The sequence below is a fragment of the Carassius carassius genome, chromosome 32 (assembly GCF_963082965.1).
Source record: "Carassius carassius chromosome 32, fCarCar2.1, whole genome shotgun sequence".
In the NCBI taxonomy this organism is placed as follows: domain Eukaryota; kingdom Metazoa; phylum Chordata; class Actinopteri; order Cypriniformes; family Cyprinidae; genus Carassius; species Carassius carassius.
In genome coordinates, this window is record NC_081786.1 from 24,571,632 (window position 1) to 24,591,638 (window position 20,007).

Consider the following 20,007-nt stretch of genomic DNA (forward strand, 5'->3'; position numbering starts at 1 on the left):
ACAGGGGATTTATCATTAACATTTGTTTCTTTGGATAATGTTATATGAAGTACCATTACTTCAAACGAGTTATACTTGTAGCCTGCCCTCTGAGAAATCCTGAAAACGTTGTTATAAATTGAAGCAACACCTCCACCTTTGCCTTTTAGACGTGGCTCATGTTTATAACAGTAATCTTGGGGGGTGGACTCATTTAAAATAATGTAATCATCAGGTTTTAGCCAGGTTTCTGTCAAACAGAGTACATCTATATTATGATCAGTGATCATATTATTTACAAAAAGTGTTTTCGTAGAAAGGGATCTGATATTCAATAAGCCAAGCTTTATCATTTGTTTATCCATATTGCTTCTGTTTTTTATTTGTTGAACCTCAATTAAATTGTTAATCTTAACTTGGTTTGGACGTTTTTTGTATTTTCTAGTTCAGGGAACAGACACAGTCTCTATAGTGTGATATCTAGGTGAAAGAGACTCTATGTGCTGAGAATTAACTGACCTCTGTGACGGGAGGCAGCTAGCAGACGGTCGGTTTAGCCAGTCTGTCTGCTTCCTGACCTGGGCCGCAGTTAGTCAAGTATAAACACTAAGACTATTTGCCATATTTCTAGAGAGAAGAGTGGCGCCACCCCAGGAGGGATAAAGACCATCTCTTTTAAACAGGTCAGGTCTGCCCCAAAAGCTCGTCCAATTGTCTATGAAACCTATGTTATTCTGTGGGCACCACTTAGACATCCAGCCATTGAGTGATGACAATCTGCTATGCATCTCATCACCACGGTAAGCAGGGAGGGGACCAGAGCATATTACAGTGTCTGACATCGTGCTTGCAAGTTCACACACCTCTTTAATGTTATTTTTAGTGATCTCCGCCTGGCGAAGTCGAACATCATTAGCGCCGGCATGAATAACAATCTTACTGTATTTATGTTTAGCATTAGCCAGCACTTTTAAATTTGCCAAGATGTCAGGCGCTCTGGCTCCCGGTAAACATTTGACTATGGTGGCTGGTGTCTCTATATTCACGTTCCGTACAATAGAATCACCAATAACTAGAGCACTTTCATCAGGTTTCTCAGTGGGTGCATCACTGAGTGGGGAGAACCTGTTTAATGTTTTGATCGGAACAGAAGAGCGGTGTTTTGACCCACGACTACGCTGCCTCACCGTCACCCAGTTGCCCAGCTGCTGGGGCTCTGTTTCCGGAACCGAACAATGTACAGGAATCCCTGAGCTAGACGCATCCAAAGCCGTATCTAGAGCCCTAACATTCTTACTGTCCTCAATTAAAGTTTGGATGCGTGTCTCTAATTCTGAAATCTTCTCTGTCAGCCTAACTATTTCCCTGCATTTATCACATGTGAATCCCTTATCAGCGACAGAGATAGATAAACTGTACATGTGGCAAGAGGTGCAAGTAACAATGACGGGAGAAGCCATTACTCACCGTGCTTGATGAAATATTCTTACTGCGGTTGTTTGATGAACTTGTGAAAAACTGGAGCGAGGGAGAGGAGAAAAGAAAACAGCGATAGGTTCGAATGAAAACGCTAATGACAAGCTAACGAGTGCTAACGCTTTGCAGGTGTACTGCACTCACGGATATAAAATAAAAGTGAACGATCAAAGTTAATCTGATAAGATTGATCGATAATATCAGAAATATGGTGTGAATTAAGTTATATTTTGTAAACTTGTAAAAGTTCATGTAGCATCCAATGACCCCTTTAACTCACCCATCATTTTCCCCATTGGGCACTGAAGTAACAGTTTAATATGTGATAAACCATAAGTAAAAGTTATATTGCATACATACCTTTCCCCATGTGCCTTCGTTGTATTTACCTCACAGTACAGCACGTGCATTCAGGGGCTAGAGACGTTATCAGATTAGAATGAATGCGTCTCATATTAAATCTGGGTTAAGGAGCTAATCCATTTATCAGTATATTGCCCTCATGACCAAGTTAATGCTATGGTTTATGGACACATGCGATGGAGTATTGAATATGAAAATGGTATTCTGAAATAGTAACATTTTCGTAAGGGTATAGAAATTACACATAAATCCTAGTATGTAGTTGAGCTTCTGTGCATACTGTATGAGTTCCGCCAGTTTTCTGTGCACGCAACTGTTTATTGCAGTTGCCGATGGTATAAGACTAAAAATCGGCGCATTAATTTACCCTGCGAACAGCTATAATTTTCTTTCCATAAGAAGAGATCAGAACTGCGCCAGACGATGAGTGACGCTCACAATCACCGGGAACGTGTGTCACTTCTGTTCTCGTTCTTTTCCATCAGTGTTGCCAGATTGGAAATGTCCAAGTATCTTACCAGAAGTTCAAAATTATCGTATTTGGAAGAAAATGATCGTATATGAGTCAAAAGAGTTATTTATCTATTCTAAACCAACAACATTTTGAGTGAGACAAAATACTATCCCTTTATTTTCAGTTACTGTCTGCGACGCGGCGCATATTAAAACATATTAAAATGATTTTTAACACTTGCTTTGTCGTGTTCCGTGAAGAAGGAATTTAGCTGTTGCTGCGTGGTGCAGTTATAACTCCACATCTGAGCCGCTGTCATCTGAATCCTGCGTGTTGCCAGATGTTGAAGGAGTTCTTGCTGTCATGTACCGCAACTAGTGCTCGTTGGCTTTAAAGCAGGGCACTCTCCTGCATTCTTAACACACCCCCAGGTGCACACGAATGCATTTAGAGTGTCTATAATGAGCCAATTTCGTGTATGAGTAAAGAAGCCCTATGACTGCAACTACCATCATTTAAATTTTCATAAAATTCTGAAATTATCGTACATTACGGGATTTTTTTCATTATTGATCGTACATCGTACAGAGGTAAAAATAATCGTACAAATATGATAATTATCGTACGTCTGACAACACTGTTTTCCATAATGCTCAGATTAGATGGCACAAAAGTATAGAGAAACATAAACGACAGTCCTTCGCATATATAAAGGCATTGACACACACACACACACACGCACGAGTTATCAAGCATATTTACATTTATCATAATATATTGCTTATTATTATTAGTCTCATGTCAATTAATTTATTTTGTATATCCAACCCACTGAAGTAAGCTAGTTATCAGTCTTATTATGGGTATGTCTTGGGCACTGGTGTTTACTCATACGTTCTCTTCATAGGCTACTCTTTCATACTCGAAATAAATTAACGCAAAACAAACTCGTATGAAACGGATGGTTACTGCAGTATTCAAATATTTCCTCTTTTTTGTTTATGGCTGGCAGTGCATTAGGGCGACATGTCAATGTTTCCCCAACATTGGTTCAAAACCCGACTACAACTGTGGTAAAATTGTCATTTTTGGTTGCATTTATAAACACCATCTTCATAATATTATGAATCCACAACATGCATTTCTAAATATATATATAAAAAAACATCCAATAGGCTACCTACACAAAATAGCATGGACCCCACGTTGGAATGTAAAACTCAAATCTAAAGTGTTGATATTATACAATTGATAATCCCCCTCCCCCAATAAACTTTATTGTACCACTGGCGACATCTATCTGTTCTCCGGGCTATAAGGGTGAGTTTGATCCAGACTGGATACACAATTATGTCTGAAGAATTGTGATAAATGGGTTGAAAAACTGTTATGATGCATAAAAGAATTGGAAAATACAACAACAAAAATACTGAATTGAGAATCTTGTTTCGAACTCTCGAAAAAGTGAAAAACCAAAACTCCATGGTGACTAGGGAATTTTAAGAGCAACTGCACATGCATGTTCGCACCATAGACTGTATAAAAACATGTACGTAGTGTCCGTGACGTCAACCGTAGACTCCTGAAGAGAGTTTTTGAAGCCTAAAGTGTGCAGAGCCAGCCGTCGCCATCTTGGCAGCGCGTGACCGCGCGACTCTCCCGGACAATCGAAAATGGGCAAAAGGGCGGGAGCTGGTTGCTGAAGCCACGCCCACCTAGCGCGACGGCTGTGACAGCAGTGGCAATTCACCTGTCACTCAAGTGGCCACGCCCTTAATTATGCAGAACTTTAAGGCTTAATATAATTTAAATGGATGAGTTATAAAAAAAATTCACCCCCCTCACAGTTGTCATGAAGGGCAAAATTAGCTATATAGACCAAAATCATTTTTTGCACCAGGCTGAAAACATGTTTTTTTTCTGCTGTAAAGTTGGGCATTTTAACATGGGGAGTCTATTGGCTTTTGACTCTCTTTTGCAGCCAGCCTCAAGCGGCCAGTCGATGAATTGCAATTTTAGTCAATTCCTTATTGGCTTCACTAGAGAGAGCGGGAGGTTGCCGCTCGGTTCGCACATTAAAAATCGCACACATGGTTCCGAGAGCACCATGCGGACCGCAAAGCTGTGCTCTGCTGTCACTGTATATGAAACTCACGACCACCTCTACACACTCTCCCTGTGTTCCGTGCGCTCAGGCCCCAAGAGCATGTGTCCACAGACCACCCGGTGAAAGTTAAAGGTGGGGAAAGAGGGGAGGGAATCCTTGACGCGTCTTCATCGTGCCTTTACCAAGGAAACCTTATGCGCGTGTGCTCTGACGCAACTGCCCATTTTTGGAAACATGCGTCAATGGTCGAATCCAACTGTGAAATGGGGGTGGCTTAGAAAAGCAAACAAGTTTAAAGGAAATTAAAGCATTTTAAACATTTCTCAATTGCTCAGTGAAATATATAATTGGGAATTTACCCATATTCTTTCATAAACGTTTTACTGGACAGTAATGCCTGGCAGTGATTATGTACAATATGTATGCTGCCACCCCTATTTTGCTGTGCGCCTTATCAAGGCTGTGACGCGTAGACGCAGGTTGGCGTTGATAAGCGGAGCTACGAAGTAGAGTAGTGCCATTGAAGTGAGTCATCTAACGACGTGACCTGTAGAAGTAGCACTGAAGTTCACTTAGTCGCCAAAATCAGCTCAACAAAGTCCAGAGCGGTACACTCATCACAGCCGTGAGTCAGTGCTATAGGGACAGGACTAAACCTACGAGAGCACAGAGTTCACTGAAGAAAAGTAGGTGCTTCACAGATTTTTTTTTCTTCATTTCATCTGCTTCTACTAGAACATCTCAGTAGCGATGAATATTAGGCATTAGGTTTACACGGGAACATCTATTTATTGGACTGTTAAAGAGACTACAGAATTTGAGAGCGTTGACTTCTCTAATAATATAATATTACACAGATATTCCTGGATTTAACATAATGACCATTAAGAAGTATTTTGAATATAATTTTTAGATTAGGTATAAAGGAATCGCTTTGCTTGGAAGTGCTTTTTTGCCACTGGAGACACTGGTCGTGTGGGAATTCATTATCAAGCTTCTGAAATTTCCTCCTCTTTCTCTGGATCATGTACCAGGATTACATCGGGACATACGACACATCCTCCCGCGGCAGCAGCAGCTCACCGGCGCACCCGGACACCAGCCCCATTCCTGCCTCCAACTATCAGGTAGCCTAATGTGCTTGAGTGTCCTCATGGCACTTTACATGTTTACACTATTCGGGTTTACATGAATAGTCCTGGTACAATGTTATCAGAATTAATTCCAAACTGACAGGTAACGATATGCACTTATGCAGAGCATATTCTCTTCACACACTTTACATCACAGTGCGCATACTGCATATACTAAACAATGTGTTGTTAAACAACAATGGCAATATGCAATTAGAAGCAGATCCGCTAAATAATAACACTTTAGCACATATTAAACTGCGATGCAAAATGGGACCAAACTTTCTCTACACCGAGGACTTGGTCATTGGAAGTTGGCATTGGCTTTCATTTTCATTATGTGAACTAAATTAGGCTACATTCAGTGGCCCTGTATGAATGTTTTTGATTAAAAAAGCAACGCAAGTGTTATAAGTGGTTAAAAAACTTGACACTTGATTATTGAATAGACGGACGATGCGCCCTTACCTTAAGTAGGCTATGTATGTATGCCTACCGTAAGAATACAGTGTATGCTACATTTTTATCTATATAACTGTTTTCTGAATTGCTAGGTTTTAAAATAATCGTATCCGATCATTATTTTCAAAAGAAAGTGCACGAAGGACGCACATGCATATCCGCAAAATGCGTAAAATCCAATCAGAGGAATCCGTCTCGCTCTCTTAATAAATGATTCCCAGAGTTTTTCGTTGTTGTTGTTTTGCCCTTCTTGCAGTCTATCGTTTTGTTAAGACAGTGCACATGTTGGAACCCATAACATTATGTTTCCGTGGAATTAGGCATGTTGTCGGATAAGGGTAGCAGTGGCGTGGGTGGTGTGCGTAATGTGAAATAAACCCACGGAGAGTGCGTACGTAGTGGCCACAGGATGCCACACTTCCGGGACTTCCACATAAGCTATTGCGTTTTACTAACCTTCAGAACATTTCATTTGTTTATCTGAAAGAAAAAGAAATAATAATAATAATAATGTTAACCCTTTAACCGTAGTTGAACTGTAAAGCTTAGGGTGGAGACAATTAAGCCAGTTCGGATTTCGAGAGCATATGAAAATGTAAAAAGATAAGACCAGTGAGAGCTTGCCTACCTAAATGAATATATTGTACACAAACGCTGGGTTATACATTTTTAAGGACCGACTAGAACTGGCTGATATGGCGAATTTAAAGAAATGGCAATAGACTGTATAATTGAAAACAATGTTTTTTTTTCTAGTCACATAATCATACATAAGTAAATGCATGTTATATATATATATATATATATATATATATATATATATATATATATATATATATATATATATATATATATATATACACACACACACACATATATGTGTGTGTGTGTGATGGAAATAATAGGATATAGCCTATGCTTAAATAGTCTATACTTAAAAATGGGGTGGGGTGGGGGAGTTACATTAAATTACACTTTATTTAATTATTATAATTTATAATTTAGTATAAACCTTGTTGCAAATAATGTTAATCACATACATTGTAATATATCATTATCACATGTCTATGGCTATACCAGGAGTGTTGCATTGAATGCATTATATATATTACATGTTTCAAGTAAAGTTTTCTAACAGCTAAGAAGTTTAGGCAATTTTGTGAGAATTTTCCGATCTCGACCACAGCGCGAATGAATGGGAGCTTGTGCACCGGTCAGTTTGGCAACTTGTTCTCCAGATTGGTATTTTAATCACATCTGGTACGTTAAACAGCCCGTCAGAAATTCCCGAGCATCATCGTCTTGTAGGGTTGCTGTTTTAACTACTAAACCCATGGAATAAACTGCCCCCTTTCGATTCCAGCATGCGCTCTTTTGACTCCTTAGGGGGAAAATCAAGTGAAGGGCAAAATGCTGGTACATTTCAGGAGAAATTAGCGCAACGCGGTAATTTCGCAACACAACAGAGCTTCATGGAATGATTCAGTAAGATGTTTATATGTTGACCTTCCCTTCTCGGTCGCTTGTGATGGACTCGATGAGAAATAGACGCAACAGTTCCTGGAAGGTAGTGGAGTCTTTCGCAATACTGAGTTGTAGAAAATTCTTCTCTACCACCGTAAAGAAACACTATACTTTTAGTGAAAATAAAACACAAAAGTGAGACTTACAAACACTGACGTTTAGCTCTAGTCAATTTTTTAATGCACGAAATGATTGTTGTTATCCTTTTAAACAACACCACGCTTCCCGTAATTCATTCACCTCCAAATGTTTAAACATGGTTCGTCACATTAAGTTAGTTTCCCGTTAAAATCCCACTAGGAATGCGTGAAAGGACTGGAATTTGGTGGATGGAATGTGCTGGCACGGGATCCCAGTTCAGTTTCCCGGATGACTGTAATAAAGAGCAACATTGTAACGTGATTAAGCATTTGTCAGACTACATATGTAAAAAAAAAACCTTATAACCCTTTAACTTGGGTACTTTTTACAAGTAATATTTGGGTAATAGCCTTGTTTGTACTGCAGCTTTCACTATGCAATAATTTACAGATCAGAAGTTCACATATTTTCAAACGTGACTATATTTGAACAAATATTTGTGATATTAATCTTTTCTAAATTTACATTATTAACATTAAAGTTATTTAAAACTGATGTAAGTAATAGAAAACCTGTAAGTGTCACTAGCTGCTGTGTACTTAAATTGAAATGAATAATTGGATACAATGCACTTATTGTGGATATACATGATTATTCATTTGATTAAAATCAGCATTTATTTCAGTCATCTTATAAACGAAGAAGTGTATTTGTTATAAGCCATATTGACTTCTTATAAGACAGAGTCTGTTTAAAAAAAAAAATATATATATATATGTTGTATACCCACACAGCGGTGAATCCGTTGCCCATTGCATCACAGAGGCTAATTATCTAACCCTGGCCGGCTTCTTTCAGGGAGGGTTGTGGGCTTTCCCATGATTCACCGTGTGTGTGTCACCCTGTCACTCTGGGGGTCAAGCAGTCAAGAGGGCGCAGAGCGAGGTAGCACGTGGAATGATTCATTAATCTGTGATGATGGGAATTTGTAAAATGGCTAAAAAGTGGGTGGCTGGGGTACTGCAGTAGCAAAGAATAATGAATCATACAATTTTTAACAAACAATGAAAGTCAGAGTTCTAATCCAGATTTTTATCATAAATATTTACACGTTAATCTCTCTCTCTCTTTTCACAGAAGTACATAGTAGACATGCCTGGCTCTAGCAGTGCCTTCATTCCCACAATTAATGCCATAACGACCAGTCAGGACCTGCAGTGGATGGTTCAGCCCACAGTAATCACATCCATGTCTAATCCATATTCCCGGCCTCACCCGTACGGCCTGTCTGTGTCTAGTGGCCCGAGCCTCCTCGGTCACACAGCCCTCACACGGCCCGGGGTCATCCGGTCCATCGGCGACGCCCGGGGTCGACGTAAACGAGACGAGCAGGTCAGTGTTAAATTTTTCATCAGACAAAATCAAACCAACAAAACCAGTTTTAACATATAGAAAAAAAGTTTTTTTTTTTTTTCATGTGCTAACATCTGCTAAATTATTAAATAACGACATTTGTTTGTATTTAAAGCTTCATTACAGCAGAACTTTGCAACATTAATACTGTTATTTTCTTTTTTTATTTGCTGTGAATGTGCATTGAAACAATAGTTATTGTACAAGTGTAATTTAAATAAATTTGCCTTCAAATATGTTGCTTAATATGATGTAAGCCTTTTTTTTTCTTCTTCGTGAGAACGATTTCTCACAAACAACTGGAAAAGTTTACTTGTGTGAGTGCTCACTCCTCATTTTGTGTGTAGCTCACCCCAGAGGAAGAAGAAAAACGGAGAGTTAGACGAGAAAGAAACAAACTAGCTGCAGCAAAATGTCGGAACCGCAGAAGAGAACTGACCGACATGCTTCAAGGGGTGAGTTTTCTACCATTGTTACAAAAAACATTCTTGTAAATTACCAGCACAAGGCGAACACGTTTACCAAATAGTCCAAATGAAATTTGTAGTCTACAACTATCGCTAGGCTTATTTTCACACAATTCTTATTGGTTAAAAGCTGGAAAGACCATAAAAAGAAGGTTTTACAGCCACAGAAGGCCAGTGTTGTCTGACAGACATTGAATGCCCCCAGTCCCAGACAATTCTGGCTGTAATTTAACTACTAAGCTTCTTTATAATGGCATCTCTCAGGCTTTCAGACCTGAAACATGAGGGAGGAATGTGCTACAGGGGGTTGGAGGGAAGCAAACGTCTGATATTGTTCGACTAGGAAACTACAGCTAACCATCAAACCCCACACACTGCTATCTTCTCTCATCCCTTCCCCCACGCTTCATTCCTCACCAAATAAGGAACTGTATGACAATAACTATGCCCTTTCTTCCAATGTACTGTTTCTTTCTCTGTAAAATAAGCATTTGTTTTGCTTTTAGTTTCCTTCTTCATAGCCATATTAATGAGTCAAAGACAGCTACGGTTTATATATGGCTTTCTAGCCACATTGTTATGTCTGTTTCAACCTTCCGTAGGCTTTGACAGTTGTTCCAAAATATTTGGTGCTGTGTCAAGTGTCTTGTTTAACAAAGAAATGTGAACAGCTCAAATTTATTTGGGAAATAATTGCTTGTGTTTATGGTGCTTTTTATAGTGCCAGATTGCTCTGAAGAGTTCAGTCAGGAAAAGGTTCGGGTGTGGATGAAATTTGGCTTTATACTCTAAGATAATTAAAACTAAACTAAACTTAACTAAACTAAAATGTATTATTATTATAAAAATAGTAGTACTTTATTGTTATAATTGATTATTACATATATTACATATATATATATATATATATATATATATATATATATATATATATATATATATATATATATATATATATATATATATACACACAAACAGTCTTATTCAATTAAATAGCAGTCTTTAGTTACTAGACATGATAACTGCACTAAGCCATATTGCGCAGCTGTCATATAGGCTTACATTAAAGACCAGAATAACAAATATAAATTCTGGGGGTGAGGTCTTTTGACTAAGACCACCCAGAGCACCCTGTCAGCAACCTTGATAAACTTTTTAAAATACTTAAATTGAATCAGTAATTACAGCATAATTAATTTGCAAATCATTTCACAATCCAAAAGAGTATCATACAAAATGAAGCCTGATCATTTATTGTATTTATTTATTTTTTAATTCAAGGAGACAGAAAAGTTAGAGGAAGAGAAGGCTGACCTGCAGAAAGAAATCGAGACCCTGCAGAAGGAAAAGGACAAGTTGGAATTCATGTTGGTGGCCCACAACCCCGTGTGCAAACTGCCCCCTGAAGAACGCCATCAAAGCTCGCACTCCCAGCAGTGTGCGCCCCTTCCTCTGACCATGCGCTCCAACCTTGGTCCCCGGCGACCGATGAATACCCTGAACCCAGTGGTGGTTAAACAGGAGCCTTTGGAAGACGATGACGATGAGGAAGAAGGAAAAAGCCAACGTTCAGTCATCAAGCCCATCTGCCTAGGTGGCGGCATGTATTGTTCTGATGGAGACAGCCTCAACACGCCTGTGCTGGCTATTTCCACCCCGTTGTCCACTCCGAACATCCCAAGCCTCATCTTCACCTACCCCAGCATGCTTGAGCCCGAGAGTCCTTCACCCTCATCGGAGTCCTGCTCCAAAGCCCACCGTCGTAGCAGTAGCAGCGGCGACCAATCTTCAGATTCCCTTAATTCTCCCACCCTCTTGGCACTTTGAAGGAAGATTTGACGGTGCTCCTTTGCCATTCTTGCAGATCTCCAGAGCGCGCTCAGCTACGACTTCACTTCAGCAAAGCTGAGAACCCTCAAGGGCTAATTTGCTCGTTTTATTTAAGCGTTTCAGAAGAGAGTTTTTGTTGTAATTTTTGTTTAAATGTATGTGCAAACTCAACTCGCTGTTTCGGCTACAAATATTCATGAGTTTCTGGAATGCGGATGAAAAAAGGGGAGGAGAGATTTCATCTTTCATCTTTAGAAAGACTCCGAGCATCTTGCAGTCGGCTGCCTGTACAGAAGAGCAAGATATTTCCTGCTGGCTGTCTGACTAATAAAAGATTGGAATTGTTTGCAAGATCGAATTCTTGATAGGTACAGAATAAGACATTGGACACTACAGTAGATAGCTGCCCTCAAAACATCATCTTTGTATTTTTGACGTGTGATTATTGTCCCTTTGTGTTTTATGTCCTGCTGTTTATAATATTTAGGGTTCACTGGATGAGCCTCACTGCTGAGTGTCGAAAGAACCATCTTGTATATTAAAATGCTGACCTTTGTTGATATTTTGTATATGCGGCACAGGCACTAAGATAATTTGCCAAATTTACATAGCTTTTGTTATGTGAAGCAAACAAAGAAAAAAAAAACACTTTCTAGCATCAGCGAATCTACTGTCAGGGATTTTTGTCTGTGTCAGTGAGCCATACAAGCATTACTAGAAGCAATTGCACAGAGAACACAATATAACGGTGTACATGAGGGAAACTCTAGCCATATTAGGCTCTGCCTCTAACCCTGACATGGCAATATCGCTTTTATTTTGGCGCACACTGTTTTTTTTAAATAATAATGATGATTAAAAAAAATAGTACTTTTATAATATGTACTTTTATGTCTTGATTGGCCCTTTTTTCAGGGTACAGTTTAAACTGAATCATATATCAGCCATATGAGCACTTCTCCCTGAAGAACTGGTTGGCTTTTATTGCCGCACTTGGGAACAGATGCACTTTGTCAGCAACCTTACAATCAAATAAAATGCCATTCTTTACAGTGATGGAATAAACAGGGAACGCAAAATGATATTGAATGTTTGATGCAATAGGTGAGTGTGGTGTGCATCAGACGCTGAAGAAAAGATACACATTGCAATATTTCTTGAAAAACATTCCATGGAAAAGAAGACTTCAGTGAGATCTCAAGGTTACTGTTGCTACAGTCAGATAATAACTGAGGGTGAATGTGAGTATTTTGTTGTACAGGATGCAGCAAACTGAAACAAAAAAACAAAACAAAACAAAACAAATGTGGCTTCTATTTGAAGGACTTTGTTGCTTTATTTATGTCAGGAACTTTCAAGGATCTAGGAGATAATTTCAGTGTTCGTTTTATTGAGTATGAGAGATTCTAGTTTTGAAAACCAATTTAATACCAAAAAAAGGAAAATGTTTAAGGACTGTGTGCTGTAAACCGTTCTCTGTTGGTTTTTGAACCCTGTGTAATTTGAGCAAGCCGTCTGTACAGCTTTCTGCACATGTCCTGCTTATCAGTCTGTTCTCTCTCTCTCTCTCTCTCTCTCTCTCTCTCTCTCTCTCTCTCTCTTTATATTGCTTTTACTGTTGAAAGACAGGAAATAACCTACAAAAACAGCAATATGTAAGGCAGTGTTGTTCCTTTGGTAATTTAAATTTATTATAATGATAATAAAAACATTTCCAAAGTGGTATTTTTGGATAGTCGTACTTTGCTGTGCGCAGTGTTTTGCCTATGTTGGATATTTCATTGTTACAATGTGGTGCTTCGGTGTATCTTTGAGTCAGTTACAAGATGGTTGAATGCACCTGCTTTATGCGTCAGTTATTCATTTGTCTCTAATTTCTGCACTTAATCAGAGATGCAGATTTATTTGTCCTAATATTGGTCTGTGAACCTAAATCTGTCATTGAACTTTTTTAATAGACAGCTTTGCTTTATCCAACTGATGGTAATGTAAGACAATACTTGCTTTGTAAAATACATAAAACATTTCATAAATAGGGATCATAGTGTAGAAGAAAAAAGAAGCAAAATAAGCATGTGCATACTTGCATGTACTGTACATACAGTTTTAAATACAATACTTTGTGCTCATAGTTCATCAATGCTTTTGCTGTCCTGGTTATCAAAACTGCACTTTATGTAAAAACTAAATGTATAAACTTGTACTTGGTTGCTAATTTGGCCATACAAATTAGGGTTTAATTTCTCTTGAAGAGTCACTCTATATATATAATTATTTCAGATGTCAAAAATTATGTTTTTGTTAAATGTGCATTCATTATCTTGCATTACCATTGTCTCATTTTACCAGATCAAGTTTTATAATGATTATGTACTAGATTGAAAATTATTTGCCAAGTTTGAGATTTGAGTCATTTTTAAAAATATTACTGGCGGTTTTGCGGATGTGTATTGAGCTTAAGGCCAAATTCATGTGTCTGTGTGAAAATCTTTTATTTTGAAATAAATATTTTGATTTTTAAAATCTGAAAATGTGTACATATTATTTCAGATATATCACTGCACTGATGTAGTCTCAAATCATTGTAAAAATTATGCTCTTCCAGTTCCATGACTCATTACTAAAATTATTTCCACTGAAAATAATGGAACCTGCAACCATTCACATTTTACAAGATTGTATATATATATATATATATATATATATATATATATATATATATATATATATATATATATATATATATATATATATATGCACTCATTAATTTATTTCAATACCGAAATGAATTTTAATTTATTTTTTTCCACTGGGAGTGGACTGGTTTGATAGTTTACTGTGTAGATTTATGAGTACAACACATAGTCTCAAGCTGATTTGGGGAAAATTTAGATCTAAATTTAGAATTTAGATCTATATATATATATATATATACACACACACACACACACACACATTTTACAATAATACTAATAATTCCACCTTCAAGGACAACTAAAAGGAAGTATTTGAAATGTGTAATAGTCTACAAAGATTTATACTGCCACCTAGTGGTTAAGATACATATGAGTTTTATGATTTATTATTTTACAAATTTTCTGCTTAAAAGCAACACAATTAAGTTATTTTTAGTATATACACATGAAATTATATTATAATATTCATAATAAACATGAAAGATATTAGCAATCAAAAAGACAAAATAGAAATCTGAAATATCAGATCAAGAAACAGAACAATAATCCCTCAAGGATTGATGTAAAAATAATATTACATAATATGAGAGTTATAAAGTCAGATTGATATCTCCAATGAGCCCCTAACAGACGCTTGTGTAGATGATTAAAGGTGTGTGTAGATGTAGATGTTTAAAGGTGTAGGCTGGCAAATGAACGATTTCAGGATCTAACTTTTTTGCTTCACTGTGTTAGTGAAGACATTTGTTTTTTAGATACAGAGTGACAATTGTTATTTATGTGCATTTTATGTACATAGTGTTCTATATTGTTAAAAATGTATAATTGTTTTACAATTCAAATTATTCCAATTGTAGCATACTTTTTGGCATATCAGCAACTCATTAAATTATTTACGCCACCATTTTTATGCTCAGTTTGGGCTTTTGTCTTTCTTGTTTCGTCCTACCTTCATGTTCTCCAATATCATACTACTGTATGTGCCTTGCGAAAGTATTCAAACCCTTTCATTTTTTTTTTTCATGTTTTGTTATATTGCAGCCTTGATTACTTTTTTTCCACATCAGTCTACACTTGCATAATGGCTAAGCAAAAAAAGAACTGTCACCACTTTGTAAATTTATATATATAAAAAAAATAATAATAAAAACCTGCAGTAAGTACATACTTATTCCAGTATTCAAACCCTTATCTTAGCTGAAGCACCTTTACAGCCTCAAGTATTTTGAGTATGATGCAACAAGCTTTGCACATCAGCATTTGGCAATTGTCTGCCACAATTTCAGGTTTCTCTAGAAATATTTGATTGGTTTCTATGCTCTGCACTGGGTTTTCATTAAGGATATCTATATATTTTGGTGCACTGAGCTTTTCTTCTACTCTGATGTGTCCTGAAAAACAGCCCTTCGTCATGATGCTGCCACGAGCCCACTTTTTGGGATGCTACTCTGCAGGTGATGAGCAGTGTCTGGTTTCTTTCAAACATGATGCTTGTAATTGAGGTTCATCAGACCACAGAATCTGTTTTCTCACAGTCTGAGGGTTCTTTAGGTGCTTTGTTTGCAAATGTTTTCATGCATCTTCAAAGAGGAGAGGATTGAGTTCAGCCACACCATCATAAAGCAGAGATCGGTAGAGTGTTGCAATGATGTTTGTCCTTCTGTAGGTTTCTCCTGTCTCCAGATATGATCACGGAGCTCAACTAGAGTGACCATCAGCTTCTTCTCTTAACCAAAAGACTTTCTCTATCAATTGCTCAGTTTGGCCAGGAGGCCAGCTCTAGGAAAAGTCCTGGTTGTTCCAAACATCTTCCATTATGGATAATGGAAGCTACATGCTACAAGATTTTTTTTTTCTAAACTCTCTGAGCTCTACAAGCAGATTATTTATTAATTTGTTTATTTATTGCCTCAGGCCTTGGTCTTTGCAAAGATATCTAAAGATAAAAAACAAATATTTGCTTTGTCATTAAGATGTATGGAGTGTAGATTTATGTGAAAAAAGAATTTAAAGCAATTTCAAATTTAACATAAGGCTGCAACATAACAAAACATGAAAAAATTAAGTGAAATTAAGTTAAAATGAATACTTTTGCAAGGCACAGTAATATAATAGTTTTTACTAATTAAATTAAACCTCTGTACAGTGTGTACTCAATGTGGTTTATCCATTGCAGATAAGGCTTTATTATTATTTTTATGCAGCTACATCTGAACAACAAGTCCACTCAATTTCATCATGTAAGTTTGAACTTTAAATTTGCTTTCACAGGAAAAGATGACTAACTTCAGCAGACTGTGAAATCAGTGACAACAGATGCTCATCCAAATATCATCCGTGACACACAGTCACTGGGCAGGTTACTGTTGATGACAAACATTACTTGGTGTATATTCTAACTTTTCTTGTCACGTTCTGAATTGAGCCTATAAAGTCCCTTGGTGTATTTTCGTAGTTTGTAGTTCGCTTCGCAATCATAAAACTATATTGCCCAGAATTCTTGTAGACTATCCTTGACTCTCATTGGCTGTGCAATGACACCCCCTCGTAAATGTTCTGGGCGAACTGCATGTCAAGTTTAAACCAGCCTCTAAATGCGCAGATGTTGTCCCTAATTCTCACAGACTAGCCTTTTTGCTTTGACGATGGCATTAAACTGCAGCACATTTAGACGCCTTATCTTAGGAGCACAGACCGCGGCTGAGGCCTGCACAAAGCGGCCAGTTCAACAGATATGTGGGAGATACAGAGGGTGTCGATGGTACTCTGGTGTCACTCATGAAGAGAAAACACTAGAGCAGGTGTGTTTGTTACACTTTTTACACTTTGACTTTGCCCTGCCACTACTGACAGGTACGACATCGTGAAGCGCTTTAAAGTCGCGTGATGTCTAATTGTATGTTTTGGAGCAAGGTTTAAAATTCTTGCATAAACAACATTTTAAATGGCTAATGCGCTTTGAATGTTTTCATGTAACGTGATTTGTATTTATTGGTTGTGTTGATGTATGATTGTGGCCTGTTTAACTTTATGCTTATTTAGTATTGTGTATAAACTAGCCCTCAAAATTGAAAAATGTCATTGCATTAATGAAAAAAAACGATGATTAACATTTTATATATATATATATATATATATATATATATATATATATATATATATATATATAGTATACATATATATATATATATATATATAGTATACATATATATATATATATATAGTATACATATAGATGTGTGTGTGTGTGTGTGTGTGTGTATGTATGTATATATATATATATATATATATATATATATATGTATATATATACAGTACAGACCAAAAGTTTGGACACACCTTCTCATTCAAAGAGTTTTCTTTATTTTCATGACTATGAAAATTCTAGATTCACACTGAAGGCATCAAAACTATGAATTAACACATGTGGAATTATATATGGAATTACATGCATAACAAAAAAGTGTGAAACAACTGAAAATATGTCATATTCTAGGTTCTTCAAAGTAGCCACCTTTTGCTTTGATTACTGCTTTGCACACTCTTGGCATTCTCTTGATGAGCTTCAAGAGGTAGTCACCTGAAATGGTCTTCCAACAGTCTTGAAGGAGTTCCCCGAGAGATGCTTAGCACTTGTTGGCCCTTTTGCCTTCTGTCTGCGGTCCAGCTCACCCCTAAACCATCTCGATTGGGTTCAGGTCCGGTCACTGTGGAGGCCAGGTCATCTTGCGCAGCACCCCATCACTCTCCTTCTTGGTCAAATAGCCCTTGATGCCTTCAGTGTGACTCTACAATTTTCATAGTCATGAAAATAAATAAAACTCTTTGAATGAGAAGGTGTGTCCAAACCTTTGGTCTGTACTGTATATATATATATATATATATATATATATATATATATAGGTGTGTGTGTGTGTGTTTGTGCATATAAGTGTTTTAAAGTGTGACAAATTATAAATGTTTCTTTCTTTACAACAGTTGGGTCATAAGACTTTCACTGAAGTACCAAACCAGACAAATCAGTCATGGATGTCACGCTGTGTAACATGACAAGCCATTATGCATTACTGTGAAATCTCTCAACATCAAAGTGCTTCCCCCAAACTGGGCAGTAGCCTACAAAACTAAGTAAATCACATCAAAATATAGTATTTGTATCATATAACTTTAAATTAATCTCTGTACTTGAGATATATATGGTAATTTCTTGTCAAATTTTTCAAAAACTTCCCCAGCTCAGTTTTTTTTTATTTTGCTGATATTTTTTCTTAAGAAAAACATACAAGTATCGTGATGAAACATACACATTACATGTCATGGATGAATATTGAATGAGTACAGTAATCCACTATTTTGTAGAGGGGGGTCAAAATGGCAATTTTCACCTGAGAATCAGAGCCAAAATACAAGGGGGTACAGATTACTTGGAAGATGGCAGCATCATGTTATTTTTACACCGAGATTGGTAGGTCTGTTAGTAAAATCATTTCACTTTAGACTTATTTATCTTTATTGCATCATGTGCCAATGGGGACCATTCAAAAATAGGGAAACAACATCTATCATGTTTTTGCTCCAAAGTTTGCATGCCTGTAATTAAAGAAGTTTTAAAGATATCTTAAGGCTCTTTTAGATATTGGGTCTTACCAAACTTTCCTGTCTGAGAGCCATGAATATTATTTATAAAAACATAATTTTTTAAAATATAGTTTCGTTTTTTTTATTATTATTATTATTATTATTAAAAAATGTGGCAGATATCTTGGCCAAAGTACATGGGTGAAGATAAAAATCTTTTTCATTATTTTATCTTTGTTACTTAAAAATCAGAACAAAGATATTATACAAATAAAGCGTTTTATTTTCAGGTACAAGAGGTGTATTTAGCAGGAGCATTAAAAAAATACACTGATTCCTATTAAAGCAACTGTATTAAAGTTTTTTTTTTTTCAGTCAAGAGTATTGAGTGATTTTTCTCTGTGCGTTTGGTGTTTTAGTAACATAAAAGGAATAATTCACCCAAAAATTAAAATAGTGAAGAAAAAAAAACCTGAATGAGTTTCCTTCTTCTGCTAAACATAAGTTATTTAACCCAAACAGTTGCTGGTTCACAGTGACTTCAGTATGTTTTGCTACAATCAAAGTCAATGTGGACCAGCAACAGTTTGGTTACACAGATTCTTCAAAATCTTCTTTTGTGTTCGGCACAAGAAAGAAGTTAATATAAGTTTTGGACAAAATGTGAGTGTATAAACAATGACAGAAATGAAATTTTAGGGTGAACTATCCCTTTAATTCACACAGCAGCATGTAGCTTACTGTCCCTTTAAGACCTGCATGCATAAATACAGACATGCATCCTCTTTCAGTTGTTTACTTTCATTTTAGAAGTATTAGCACAAAACATTACTTAAGGCGGGCGTACACGGTGCGAATTCGGATGGTCGGAAGATCGTATGTCCACGCACACGGCACGAGTGAGTTTATCTGAAAATCGTACGGACGAGATGATATACGACACGATTTTACAACCTGCGAATTCCAGAAGCAATCGCACGAAGTTGATAGACGCGTTCGACTTGAAGCACCGCTGCACGCACAGAAGGTATGACATTAAAGTATCGCGAGAGCGCTAAGAGAGCACACATATCCAATGCATTCGAATCGCTCTCGCGGTACTTTGATGCCATACAGGTGATGTCATTCTGTGCAGCGCTGCTTCAAGTCGAACGCGCCTAATATAACTGCTCTCCCTCTCCCATAACTGCATATACAATATTGATACAAGCCGTGACTGTTTCCTACACGTACATGTTATTTTTCAGCAATAGGAAACCGGGACGTTTGGTCACCCTGTGTGTGTGTGTGTTCTTGTAGGTTTATAAATATCTGAAATAGGTATTACAATGTAAACATGGTTTGTGATGACAATTCCTGTGCCCTCGTAAACCAAATGGCTTTAAAAAAATACTATACGGTGTTTAATATAAATTTTAAACATGCATTTTCCGTAATGGATAGA

General features: G+C 37.0%; 2 protein-coding genes across 6 annotated transcripts in view; both read left to right on the top strand.

The window, feature by feature from the left end:
* The first annotated feature begins 4,887 nt into the window (after positions 1 to 4,887).
* LOC132113036 (fos-related antigen 2-like) lies at positions 4,888 to 13,014 on the top strand. 3 transcript variants are annotated; one of them, XM_059520827.1, is made up of 5 exons: positions 4,888 to 5,065; positions 5,293 to 5,506; positions 8,717 to 8,971; positions 9,340 to 9,447; positions 10,741 to 13,014. In XM_059520827.1, exons 2-5 carry the CDS (start codon positions 5,405 to 5,407, stop codon positions 11,284 to 11,286), a joined length of 1,011 nt encoding a protein of 336 aa, XP_059376810.1. In that variant the 5' UTR covers positions 4,888 to 5,065; positions 5,293 to 5,404; the 3' UTR covers positions 11,287 to 13,014. The 3 variants fall into 3 exon arrangements, with proteins under 3 accessions (XP_059376810.1, XP_059376809.1, XP_059376811.1); XM_059520828.1 differs by having other exon boundaries at positions 4,889 to 5,065; positions 5,414 to 5,506; XM_059520826.1 differs by having other exon boundaries at positions 4,888 to 5,506.
* A 3,542-nt stretch (positions 13,015 to 16,556) lies between these two features.
* The window catches only part of LOC132113037 (molybdenum cofactor biosynthesis protein 1-like), a 45,122-nt gene continuing 41,671 nt past the window's right edge, over positions 16,557 to 20,007 (top strand). Inside the window, exon 1 of one of the 3 annotated variants that reach the window (XM_059520830.1) lies at positions 16,557 to 16,786. In XM_059520830.1, the coding sequence (XP_059376813.1) occupies positions 16,631 to 16,786 (156 nt within the window). In that variant the 5' untranslated portion in view covers positions 16,557 to 16,630. The remainder of the gene's footprint in view (positions 16,787 to 20,007) is intronic. The other 2 variants (XM_059520829.1, XM_059520831.1) reach the window with 2 other exon arrangements.